At 39.8% G+C, this 12,717-nt stretch overlaps 1 protein-coding gene across 2 annotated transcripts in view; it reads left to right on the forward strand.

The window, feature by feature from the left end:
• LOC136885531 (4'-phosphopantetheine phosphatase) overlaps positions 1–12,717 on the forward strand; it is a 78,492-nt gene that overhangs the window by 17,978 nt on the left and 47,797 nt on the right. For both annotated transcript variants that reach the window (XM_067158129.2, XM_067158128.2), the window contains exons 9-11: positions 446–656; positions 8,628–8,780; positions 9,095–9,182. In XM_067158129.2, the coding sequence (XP_067014230.1) occupies positions 446–656; positions 8,628–8,780; positions 9,095–9,182 (452 nt within the window). The remainder of the gene's footprint in view (positions 1–445; positions 657–8,627; positions 8,781–9,094; positions 9,183–12,717) is intronic.

A 12,717-nucleotide genomic window follows, 5' to 3' on the forward strand; every position in this document is an offset into this window, starting at 1 on the left:
GGAAGCGTGGAGAAGATGACGCTGGAAAAACAAAGAGAGAAATGTATGATGAGATCACTTCCCACATCAAGACAGCTCCACAGGGAGTGTTGATCTCTGCCATCCTGATGAAAGTGTGGAACCAGAACCGAGCTCGAAAAGGAACGAGAAGAACTGAGATTGATGATGAAGATGTAGAGATTTTTCTTGTCCTTGTGTGTTTTCATGATTCTTCTTGTCTCCTCTTCGCACTCTGACCTCTCATTGTGTTTGGCCTACTGTGTGTTCTTTCCAACATTCCTACGGCGTCTTTGGTGAGACATTTAAAGACAGGATGTCTGTGTGTTTAAGGATTAATTATCAGCTATGATTTCTCTTCTTCCTGGTAATGGACTCTGTAAAGGTTTATCATCTGAGACTTTGGTTTTTGCAGTAGAAAATAAAGAGAGGCTCATTGTGCTTACAGATGCGGACAAGTACTCGTGGCTGGAGAACTACGCTGGTAGTTCAGGTTTGCTCAGCCCCATACCCATACAGGTTCTCTCTGCTCAAGGAGTTGCTATAGACCAGCTGGAGATAGATCGCTGGGAGTCTGCCGTCACCTTCTGTCCTCTGCTGGCTGATCCTGCCAATTATATACCTGACACTGTGGACCTCACTCAGGACACTGAGGCCAGGTGGGTTCCTTCAGAAGTTAGTTCATTTGACAAGCACTACCAGCTGTATCTGGTAATGGCTCCTTATGGTAAATTCTCTTTGTATTTTGTGTTGTGTCTACACGCAGTCACACTGGCTGTTCTTAGCAGACTTCTAAGCAAAATTTCTGTGAAATTTCTTTCTAAGTGAAATGTGAAATACTATTTAATCAGCATTGTTACTAGAAAGGAGCAAACAATAGTCAAATCAAATCATATGTGCAGTAAGTCTCTTCTTTATCACAAAACACTGGGAAGCGACTGGAGCGGTGATCAGGAGGATACTACGGTCTAGTACCAGTCGGTCAATCAGCTGCCACTGATCTGTCGCCCAGGTTGCAGATTCCCTATCAGTTGATTGCGTATTCATTTCTTAAACGATTTCAAAGAAGTTGGAAATTTATCAAACATCTCTCTGGGTAAATTATTTTATTTCCTAATTCCTCATACTTTAAACTAATATTTGCTCCAATTTGTCCTCTCGAATTCCAACTTTATCTTCATGTTATGATCATTCCTACCTTTAAAAACTCCATTCAAGCGTATTTCTATACTAATGTCATTCCCAACCGCTCAGAAGCGCAGCTGTGAGCTTGCATCCAGGAAATAGTGGGTTGAACCCCTCTTTCGGCAGCCCTGAAGATTGTTTTTCCGTGGTCTCCCATTTTCACACGAGGCAAATGCTGGGGCTTACGATTTCGCCATAAGACCTGCAGTATCCTGCTTTCCTTTGGATCTTTTCCAGTTCCCGAATCAGTTGTTGTGGTGAGGGTCCCATACGCTAGAGCTATACTGTAATCATGGTCTTACCAGATACTTATACGCCCTATACTACAACCCCTAAATACCTGTAGATGTTGCTGTAGTGCCACGAGTGTCCTAGGACCTGTTCAGTTGGCACTTACGGGCAACCTGAACATCGGGGTGTGAGCTGTGTTAACCGATAGCCTACTCCTGTCAAAGAACACAGAGAGGCCTGCTTCATCCGACAAACGAATCACCATCAACAGCATCATCACCCCCTCTCCTAGCCTGCCGGCCAACATTCTGATAGTGAAATTTTTTCCACCACCAGGACTTGAACCAGGTAATCACGGTGTCAAACTTGCACCTTAACTTTCATGGCCCCAGGTCATACTCTCTCACTTACTCCATAGGCTTCCACGAACCTACTACGCTGGCGTAGCAGGGGCAGAGGTGATACTCCCATGTGGCGGATGGGGAGGTCCTAACTGGCTTGCCAGCGGACATGAGCGAAATAAAATACCTCTCGCGGACCAAACACACAGCCCCCTGTGGGTGGGGGACGCTTACGAAGAATACACCCACGGTATCCCCTGCCTGTCGTAAGAGGCGACTGAAAGGAGCGACCGAGGGATGATCGAAATGAACTATGAGACTACTTCTAAGTATTACCACCACATGGGGAACACCATGGGTCGCTTTTACTTGCGCGTAGTACCACTATGTTAGGTACAAAATAGGTCTGTGATTAGTACCAACAGAGTGCGTTGCCGGCTTTTACAGTACCGTGATTACTGTAGTACCACTATATGAGCGACACCATAGTTCTGGCTCGTCTGTGATTAGTACCCACTATGTGAGGAACACCACGGGATAGTGCGGGTCCCTGTGGTTAGTAGACATGTGATGAACACCATAGGTTTGCGTTGCCTGCAAATGGCTCCGCAATGTGCGAAACAGTTTAAGTCTGTAATACGTGCGAATTTCATTACCTGTGAGTAGTACCATACTGTGTGGAATACCGTGAGTCTGCGCTACTTTTGATTAGTAGCAACATGACAAATACCATGGTTCTACTTTCCTAACGATAAGTACCATTATGAGGGGCCGATGACTTGGATTTTGAACCCCTTTAGACTAAAAGTATTAAAAGTATTATGCTATAGACGCAGTCCCTTGGTCACTAATACTATTGTTTCACGTCAGTTTCTATGAATGTGAGACATTGTGAGTCGGATCCACTGATCGTTTTAAATTCATATCCATCCATTCATTCTTCGTCTTCACGTTTTGCATTCTGGTCAGTGGAGGATTTTGGACTTTTAATTTGTCATTCCATTTTGTCTCATTTCGTACCATTAGGAGCCGATGACCTAGATGTTAGGCCCCTTTAAACAACAAGCATCATCATCAACTCCGTAGGCTTCTGAGGGACGTGAAGTTCCTGTGCCGATCTCACAATCCTGTTCCGCCCTTTTCGATCCTGAGCCCTCTCTCCCCAGTTATTAATTTGGAGGGTCCAGCATACCTTATTGATCTCCTTCTTCCAGGTGCTTTGGGGTCTTTCTGAAGGTTTTTTCCCATTAAGAGATCCCTTGTATAGATCTACTGGTGCTCTGTTATCCTGCATCCTCAGTACATGTCCAGCTCAGTGCAGTCTGTTGGATTCTATCACACCCATTATAGTGTGTTGTTGAGAGAGGGTGTAAATCTCGTAATTAGATCTTTTCTGTCAGCTTTGAGAGATAGGATCGAACCATGGGCCAAATGTTTTTCTATAAACTTTATTCTCAAAGACTTGCAACTGATGCGGCTCTTTCTTGGTTATAGTCCATGTCTCAGAACCATACAGATGTACTGGTCGAATGATTGTATTGTAGAAAATCATTTTTGCATTCCTTGTTAAAAACTTGGTGCCTAATGTAGGGCTCATAGAGTAAAATGCCTTATTTGCATTCTTAATTCTAGCTTGGTGTTCCTGTTGCCTTCGGTTTTGTTCATCGATTAATACACCAAGGAATTTAAATCTCCTGTACTCTTTTAAATATAATTCATAAAAGTGAAAAATTTACTCGCTATAACGGAGTGTTGTTATAACTGATTTTTTGTAAAAGTTGGGAAAATCCCCATACACATTAATCAGTTTGTTCAAAACTTGCATTTTCGCAGATAATATCCACACTACAGCTTACTTGTTTGTTATTTTTCGAAATCCGATACTACGCCGAATGTGTATGTTCAATTTCATTCTGAAAAAATTATAGTACCTTATTTCTCCGAATCCAAAAAAAAACCCTCTTTTACATACATACATACATACATACATACATACATTATCATTATAGACTGTTATGCCTTTCAGCGGTCAGTCTGCAAGCTTCTGTGAATTTACTAAATGTCGCCACAATGCTCGATTTGCAACTAGTGTTGTGGCCTCATTTAGTTCTATACCTCTTATCTTTAAATCGTTAGAAACCGAGTCTAACCATCGTCGTCTTGGTCTACCTCTACTTCTCTTACCCTCCATAGCAGAGTCCATTATTCTCCTAGGTAACCTATCCTCCTCCATTCGCCTCACATGACCCCAGAACCGAAGCCAGTTTATGCGTACAGCTTCATCCATCGAGTTCATTCCTAAATTAGCCTTTATCTCCTCATTCCGAGTACCCTCTTGCCATTGTTCCCGCATGTTTGTACCAGCAATCATTCTTGCTACTTTCATGTCTGTTACTTCTAACTTATAGTAATCGCCGCGTAAGGATATACCCCAGAAAGTAAATATCGCCGCCCGATGCTCTTCTTTTCTCTTTTTTGTAATGGCTGATCACTGCTGCCAACCTGCCTGGTTACATATTAAAATCACCAGACATAACAATAACAAACTAACCTCAATGTAAACACCGATAATGAATGTGTCCCTACCCTAGTAAATGCTAAAAGTTAAGATGAAATAAATCAAAATATTCATAATTAAGTCGGTTTCCACGCTCAATGAGGAATTAAGGAAATAAACACACTTTCTCACTCAAATTAATGTTACATATATCTGTCTTTATTTTGATATACAGTAGGCGTACTAACCATATTCTTGAAAAGAGGGGCGTGTTAAACGATACAATTTATTTAATAAATCTTTGCAGTGTGATTTTCGAAAGTTCCAGACATCCAATGACTTCCCTTTCTTTTGCGCAAACATTTCCTTCTCTCTTCAATACCGGTAACCAGTAAGGAGAGAGATTACTGGGCATATTTTCAGCCTGCCGGCTGGTTATATCTTCAAGCTTCAAGCTTACCATTCTGCCAAGCTCCAGCATGAACCATAACCAGTCTTCCTCCCTCAGACACAGGTCGACGAATTACTCCTGGAACATCATGTCCAGATTTGTGTGGTTTATTCCAGGAGTATGTGGGCGACCCTGAAAGAGAAATGCACATTTGAAACCAAAGACACCTGATGAAGATAAATTATTCTAAGATTTTTAAATAAAATATAATATATATAACATATATATTCACCACTACCCTGTAAGAATACACACACAGAAATATATTACATACACATACACCGTACGTCAACAGGAATACACAAAGGTTAAGTCTACAAACCGTATCGAAGTCGACACAAGACATGGTATAGGCCTACATGATTAGGTTAGGTTAGGTTCAGAATGAAATACTGCTCCTTTTGAACTGATTGTCATTATGTCAGAAACTTATAGAAACAAGATAAAAACGAACACTTACCCCAGTTAATAATGAAACTCTTGCCATTAGCTTCGTATCACTGCGACTGATACCTTCTTCGTCGTAGTTCGTGTTTCAATTGCTCGTAGCAATGTACAAGCATTTCTTGACCTGATGTTTGTAAAGGCCGTAATCTTGCTTTCCTTTTCGGAGGAGTTCTTGCGGATTTTTCTTCCTTCTTAGACATCCCAATCGAATTCTGTTCGTATAAGTATGGGACGAAATAGGAACGTAATTAATAAAATGTTGTGCTCATCATTTCACACAAACTATGTTATTAAGTGCATTATCCGAACATGCCACAATTCTACTTACCTGGTATTAACCAAATAGATTTACAATCCCACAGAAAAAGAAAATATTCTTTAAATATTCTCGCAAATGTATCATTAGTGACTTTAATACCAATGCGGTGGCAACACGCAATTCACGCTAGAACAGTGATTGAACGTTGCCAACGTGCCAGATTAACGGTAAATGTAAGACGTCGTATCGGCAAGTAGGGTCCCTAAACTGTATGGTTACCGACACTGAAAAAGACCCAACAGCAAGAAAAGTTACTATAAATCAATACTTTAATATTACAGGGGAGAAAGGGTAAGGTTGCACCCTTAGGGTACGTCCTTACACGGGGACGACTATATAAGATATCCTGAGTCCACCCAGCTTTCGCTCCCGTAAAGCAAAGTTGGTCTGAAAACAGACCGATGTAAAGATAGTTTCGTCTGGGAGCTGACTTCCTTCTTACAGAATACTGTTGATCGCAGCTGCGAGCTCACTGCATTAGCTTTACGACACCTTGATTCAATCTCACTTACTATATTACCATCCTGGGAGAACACACAACCTAAATACTTGAAATTATCGACCTGTTCTAGCTTTGTATCACCCACCTGACATTCAATTCTGTTGAATTTCTTACCTACTGACATCAATTTAGTCTTCGAAAGGCTAATTTTCATACCATACTCATTGCACCTATTTTCTAGTTCCCAGATATTAGACTGTAGGCTTTCGGCACAATCTGCCATTAGGACCAAATCGTCAGCATAGGCCAGACTGCTTACTACATTTCCACCTAATTGAATCCCTCCCTGCCATTTTATACCTTTCAGCAGATGATCCATGTAAACTACGAACAGCAAAGGTGAAAGATTACAGCCTTGTCTAACTCCTGTAAGTACCCTGAACCAAGAACTCATTCTACCATCAATTCTCACTGAAGCCCAATTGTCAACATAAATGCCTTTGATTGATTTTAATAATCTGCCTTTAATTCCATAGTCCCCCAGTATGGCGAACATCTTTTCCCTCGGTACCCTGTCATAAGCTTTCTCTAGATCTACAAAACATAAACACAACTGCCTATTCCTCTCGTAGCATTTTTCAATTACCTGGCGCATACTGAAAATCTGATCCTGACAGCCTCTCTGTGGTCTGAAACTACACTGGTTTTCATCCAGCTTCCTCTCAACGACTGATCGCACCCTCCCTTCCAAGATGCCAGTGAATACTTTGCCTGGTATACTAATCGATGAGATACCTCGATAGTTGTTGCAATCCTTCCTGTTCCCTTGCTTAAAGCAAACCCCCACCTTTTCCTTTAAAAAATTAAAATTAAATTAAAAGTCTCTCATAGTGCATTGGCACTGCTGGTGGCTCCAAGTAGCCTACGCAGTGGCCTCCAAGGTATGCACTAGCCATGCGTCTTGGTAGGTGTGCTATTTACCAACTGATGAACCCAGCCTAGCACAGGGGAATGAAACGCTGGCAACCAGGAATGAGTTAGCTTGTAAATTTATAATGTCCAATAACGGACCTTTTAAATTGGTATTATAAATTTACTCATTCGGGGCAAATATTTCAGATTCCGTATGGGAATTAACATCTATATCATCGCCTAACCTAACCGTATATGTATCATGTAAACATATTTCAAACGCATGTAGAGAAATAACCTCCTCGCTAAAATTTACATGGGAATAGCCTTTTTGAAATTGAACTAGACGCGAGAAAATATAAACGATCCTCTAAAATCAGTGATGTACTTTGCCATATCGTCAGGTGTATCACATTCTTTCTTAATTCCAGTATAGAACAAGAAAATTAAGAGACCGTTTACTTCAGCCTTTATTTTTAATGAGTTAACAACTGTTATCGGACACGTTATTATGCATTTATTATGCAAAAATGTTTTCTTTCATTTTGAATTGTATCGACTAGGTGGAAAATAAATTAAATACTTAATTGTGAATCACCTTCGAATGTCAACGAGAGACCTCGCTAGTGGACATAGTGAGGAAGTGATACCGAAGGTGGTCTATCGCATGCAACATTATCGCTGGGTGCATAAATATCGGCAACGGAAAAAATCGCTTGTAATAACGAATGCATCAGTGATAGGCCTCTCGGTATAACCGAAGGATAATGCACAGTTTAATATAGGGATTTTGAAGGGACAGACAAGAAATGTTGTTATAGCGGGGCTCTCGTTATATGCCGTACTTGATATAGTGGACTTCTACTGTATTTCCCAATCTTCAAAGGCATCCCTCAACTTCCTCATGATTCGGTCTTTGTACAGCCATGTAATGTGTCTTGTTATCATTTACCCGTAAGCCAATTTTTGCTGTCATTTCCTCTAGTTCCACAAATAACTGCCTAATTTCTAATTCATTGTGGTCAATAAGAACAATATTACCCGCATATGCAAGGACTTTATGTTGTCTCCCCAATATGATGCCAGGTATAAGAGCTAATTCCCTGATAATCTTCTCCAGTGCAGTGTTGAATAGAAGAGGAGATAATGCATCCTCTTGTCTCAGACCCGTTTTATTCTGGAAGGAACTTGATTTTCTGCCCTTTAACAAAACACAGCTAATACTACCATCCATACACAGTTTGCACATGTTAATTAATTTTATGGGAAAGCCAAACTCCATCATGATGTTCCACAGCCATTCTCTATGGATTGATTCATATCCCTTGAAGAAATCTATAAAGAGATAATAAACAGACTCCTTGTGTTCTCACACCTTATCATTAAGTCTTAATTGCAAATATGTTGTCTGTAGTGGATGTGTTACTACGAAAACCATTCTGATTGTCCCCAATAACATCTTCAGCAAATGGTTTTAAACACTGTAAAAGAATTAAAGACAGAATTTTGTAGGCCGTGTTTACAAGAAATATACCACGATAATTTTGAACTTCTTCCTTATCTCCTCCTTTATGAATTGGGACAGAAAGCGATTCCTGCCATTCTTTTGGAATAATTTCATCATGCCTTATCCTTAGAATGATCTTATATATCTATGTATGTAATCTTTCCCCACTGTATTTAATAAGCTCAGCAGGAATGTTGTCACTACCTGAAGCATCCTAGGTCATAAGTAAATAAATAATGTACTGTAACATTAGAAGATATTGTTGTTTTGAGGTTGTTCACTTCTACTTTGTTTCCAGGGAGTATTGGCTGCAGTGTTTTGAAGAGTCTGTAGACAAGTTTGTATCTCGAGCCATTCAGAGCCAGCCTCACAGTCCAACAGCCAAAGAGCGAGCCCACAGCTTCAAAGAGAAGTACATGTCAAGGCTGCACTACCTCAAACATCAGCCATTGTGAGTATCCCTCTCTCACTATTTGCTGACAGACCATTAGATCTTGGCACCTGGTTGGATTACTTTTTGTCTCATCTGTAGCAGATTAATTAAAAAAAGCTGTTTGCACTGTCATTGATATGTTCTGTTAATTCCTGTTTTATCAAATGACAACCTCAATTCTTTTTGCAAGACCAAAAGTAAAGTGAAAAATACTTTTTTTCATCGTGTAATGGAGTTTAGTCCAAGACAAACCGACCTTTCTATGCAGAAATTTTGAAATGTGGTTTGTTTTTCATGAGTATCTGATACTGATGATGCTTGTATATTTGCAGTGCGTACGGAAATCTCACTGTTCGGAGTCTGCTCGACACCATTGAGCACTACATGAAGGAGTTTGACTTCCCAGATCCCTACCTTGTTGTAAGTTGTTCATTTGAAAGTATTTAGAAAACTTTTCTTAGAAGATATTCTAACTAAATTGAAGCAACTGAATATGGGCATATTTATCGAGCTTGTAGTTTATGTTGGTTACACTATTGTACGTGAGTCGCTCAGGGAGGGTAGGTGTACCAGATCCATAATAGGCTATATCTACGAAAGTACGGGTTATCTGGGGATTTTTCGATGATACAGACCACTGTCTGTAGGCCTAGGATAGAGAAAGTGAAATCTGTCTGCAAATGAATAATCTCCAAGACGAGGAAATTAGACAGAAGTACATGGATATGATTAATGAGAAGTTTCGAACAGTAGACAGTAAGCAGGTTCAGGATATAGAAACTGAATGGGTGGCATACAGGGATGCTGTAGTAGAAACAGCAAGGGAATGCCTAGGAACAACTGTGTGTAAAGATGGGAAAAAGCGAACATTTTGGTGGAATGATGAAGTGAGAGGAGCTTGTAAACGTAAAAAGAAGGCTTATCAGAAATGGCTCCAAACAAGGACTGATACAGACAGGGATTTGTATGTAGAGGAAAGAAACAGCAAAACAAATAGTTGTTGAATTCAAAAAGAAGTGGTGGAAAGATTTTGGTAATAACCTGGAAAGGCTAGGTCAAGCAGCAGGGAAACCTTTCTGGACAGTAATAAAGAATCTTAGGAAGGGAGGGGAAAAGGAAATGAACAGTGTTTTGTGCAATTCTGGTGAACTCCCAGGGAATCACCGGACAGGTGGAGGGAATATTTGAAAATCTTCTCAGCTTAACACATTGCTGACCGGATGCTTGAGCGTTTTCACATACCCTGTGGACCAGAGCATACTAGGGTGCACTTAATTATAAAAATGTATGTAAATATTAAACCAGTCAAGATTTTATCTTTAAAGTTGGTATGAGTACTCAACCAATGCCCCTAGTAGTACTTCGACATATCTAAGATAAGCAGGCAAATGCGTGTTAATTCACCATTAATGTTTACATTATTAAATAATTAAATGGAAACATTTCAATGTCAAATGACCAGTTGGGGGTTGTTAACCTTCTTATGTCTTTTTCTCCAAACGTATAATTAAAAACGAAAAGAAGAATTCGTTACCACTAACGAACCATAATGTTAACTTCCTTGAAATGTTTTGTAAACTCCACTTGTTAGAATTGCGTAGCATATGAAGTCATAATACATATAGCTAAAGATGATTGTTAATGTTACTTATAAACTGCTGATAAGCAAAAAATGAAACTTACAGCAGCCTCTTGTTCAGGTGCTTGAGCTCTATCAGTTTTGCCTGTCTTTCTTCGTCCAGTATGGCACCAAAGTCTTCCTTATCAACAGTATTATAATGGTGTTCTATTGTAAACTTCCGTTGCTGGCCATTGTGCGAGAACAAATCAAACCTTTTGAGTTCTCAGAAGTAAAAGTATACTGTAACTCCCATTCTTTCTTAAATTATTGTGGCAAATCACCACTCCATCATTTTTTAGCAGTTGCTAAGCTTTAATGATATACTGTACTTACTAGTGTATTAGACTCCTTTTTCCCCCACGTTTACAGCCAATAAAAGTAAAGGGGGGTCCAATATGCGATAACTTCAAATTTTGAGCAGTGACTTCTAGGCTATAAATTGTACGTGCAAACCTTCTGCACTGTTCTTGAATAAATTTATGAATGTATTTGAGTTATACTGGCTATTTTCGTTGGAAGGCAGTATTTCTAAATGTAAAATGTCAGTAAATGGTGAACACGACTTTCAGACCTACATCATCATCTTCTTATTCTTCTTCATCATCCATTCCCTTTTCCAGATTCTCTCTGAGTAAGGTAGTGTACCAAAGCCCCCCACCTTACTCGATCTTTCCACCACTCCTCTTGAAAATGAAAATCCACAGCCTGTTTCCAGTCATTCGACCGAGTCAGGAATGGAGTGAATGAAGCCCTCATCTAGCGGCGAGGATAGGAATTTTGCCTCTGGGGTAATGGTTAATACTTTATTGCTATTGCTATCAACTCCACTGTCTGCAATACAACAGAGCTCCGCCATCTCATTCGAGGCCTCTTTGCAGTCTCTGTATCCATGAATGTTCTCTTTGGTATTCTCTCTCCTCGCATTCTCATCATGTGTCCAAACCATTTTAGCTTTGCTATATCAATCTCTTCCACTCCCATGCTGCTTCTTATTTCCTCATTTTGTATGCTATCTCATCTTGTCTTTCCCTATATGCTCCTCAAGAACTTCATTTCAGCTGCTTGTATCTTACTTTGGTTCCGCTGAGTCAACGTCCAGACTGCTGAAGCATAGGTCAGTATAGGTTTATAATGGACGAGTATAAAACCTTCTCGCACTTCATTGGCACGTCTTTGCTCTGTACAATGTGTGTCACACACTGGTAGAAACTTGCAGACTGCTGTATTCTTAAATCAATTTCTCCATCCAAATTACCATCTTGTGATATCATACTGCCCAAATATTTAAAAATTTTCACTACTTTTTAGGCTTGCATATAAAATAAATATAATCCATTTTTGTTACTCATATCATGTCATTTGTTTCATCTCATTAATTCCTCTGATGAGGTCGACGTCAGGAAGGGCATACGGTCATTAAAAAATTTGGTATGAAGATTCGTTTCACTTCATACTCGACCCCGTAGAGGAAAGAGATAAGGGTATCGTATTATCATGATACAAAATAACTCAATGGTCAGTCATTTGCCTCTTGTCAGTTGAGCAGTAGGCTTACCACATAGTAAACCTGATCACTGCTTTCATTTTAATTGTTTTGCGGCTCTAACATCCCTGCTACCAGCGTGTCGTCATTCCAAGTGACATCATCTTCACTGCCATCTTGTCAGCCATGCAATTGAGGTCAAGAGCATTCGAGGTCCCGTCTTTTTGAACCTTTTAAAAATAGTTTTGTTCTATAGAGTCCGAACTGTGTGAAGCTATTCCCATATGGTATCTGGAGATCATCATCAATGTCGCCCGGGTGTGGTCTCTGATATTCCCAGTTGGTGTATGTGTAGAAGCAGCCACTCCTGAATAAAGCTGTGTTGTTGAAAGCGTGCCAAACCACCAGTTGATAACTAGCGTATGTTTTGAGTTGTATTTCCAAATGTAGTACATAGTGACTGGAAGCATTCTTTTGATAACTGCGGCTGTTGAAATCCGGACCCTTATTTTCTTGCTTGTTCTCTACATTTATCACATCAGGATGTACCTGAAAAGCTGTAAATGAGATAAGAGAGACCGCATTGTTTACGTTAGGTATGCCATCACCCAGATAGTGCTAAAGTTCCACGACGGAAAGAATAAAAATAAATAACAGGAAAGTTTTCCGCATTTATGGATATCTACAGGTGTGGCGTAATGCGTTTATTATCATAATGTTTAATTTTGTACGTTCATTGTCTCCCAGTTTTTATTAACACATACCCTACTATGTTTTGTTTGGCGTCTCCAAAAATCGTTGAAAGTAAGTGGGGACATAAAAAATCAATATTATTATTTGTTTGGTAAATT

This window comes from Anabrus simplex, chromosome 14, assembly GCF_040414725.1.
Source record: "Anabrus simplex isolate iqAnaSimp1 chromosome 14, ASM4041472v1, whole genome shotgun sequence".
Lineage (NCBI taxonomy): Eukaryota > Metazoa > Arthropoda > Insecta > Orthoptera > Tettigoniidae > Anabrus > Anabrus simplex.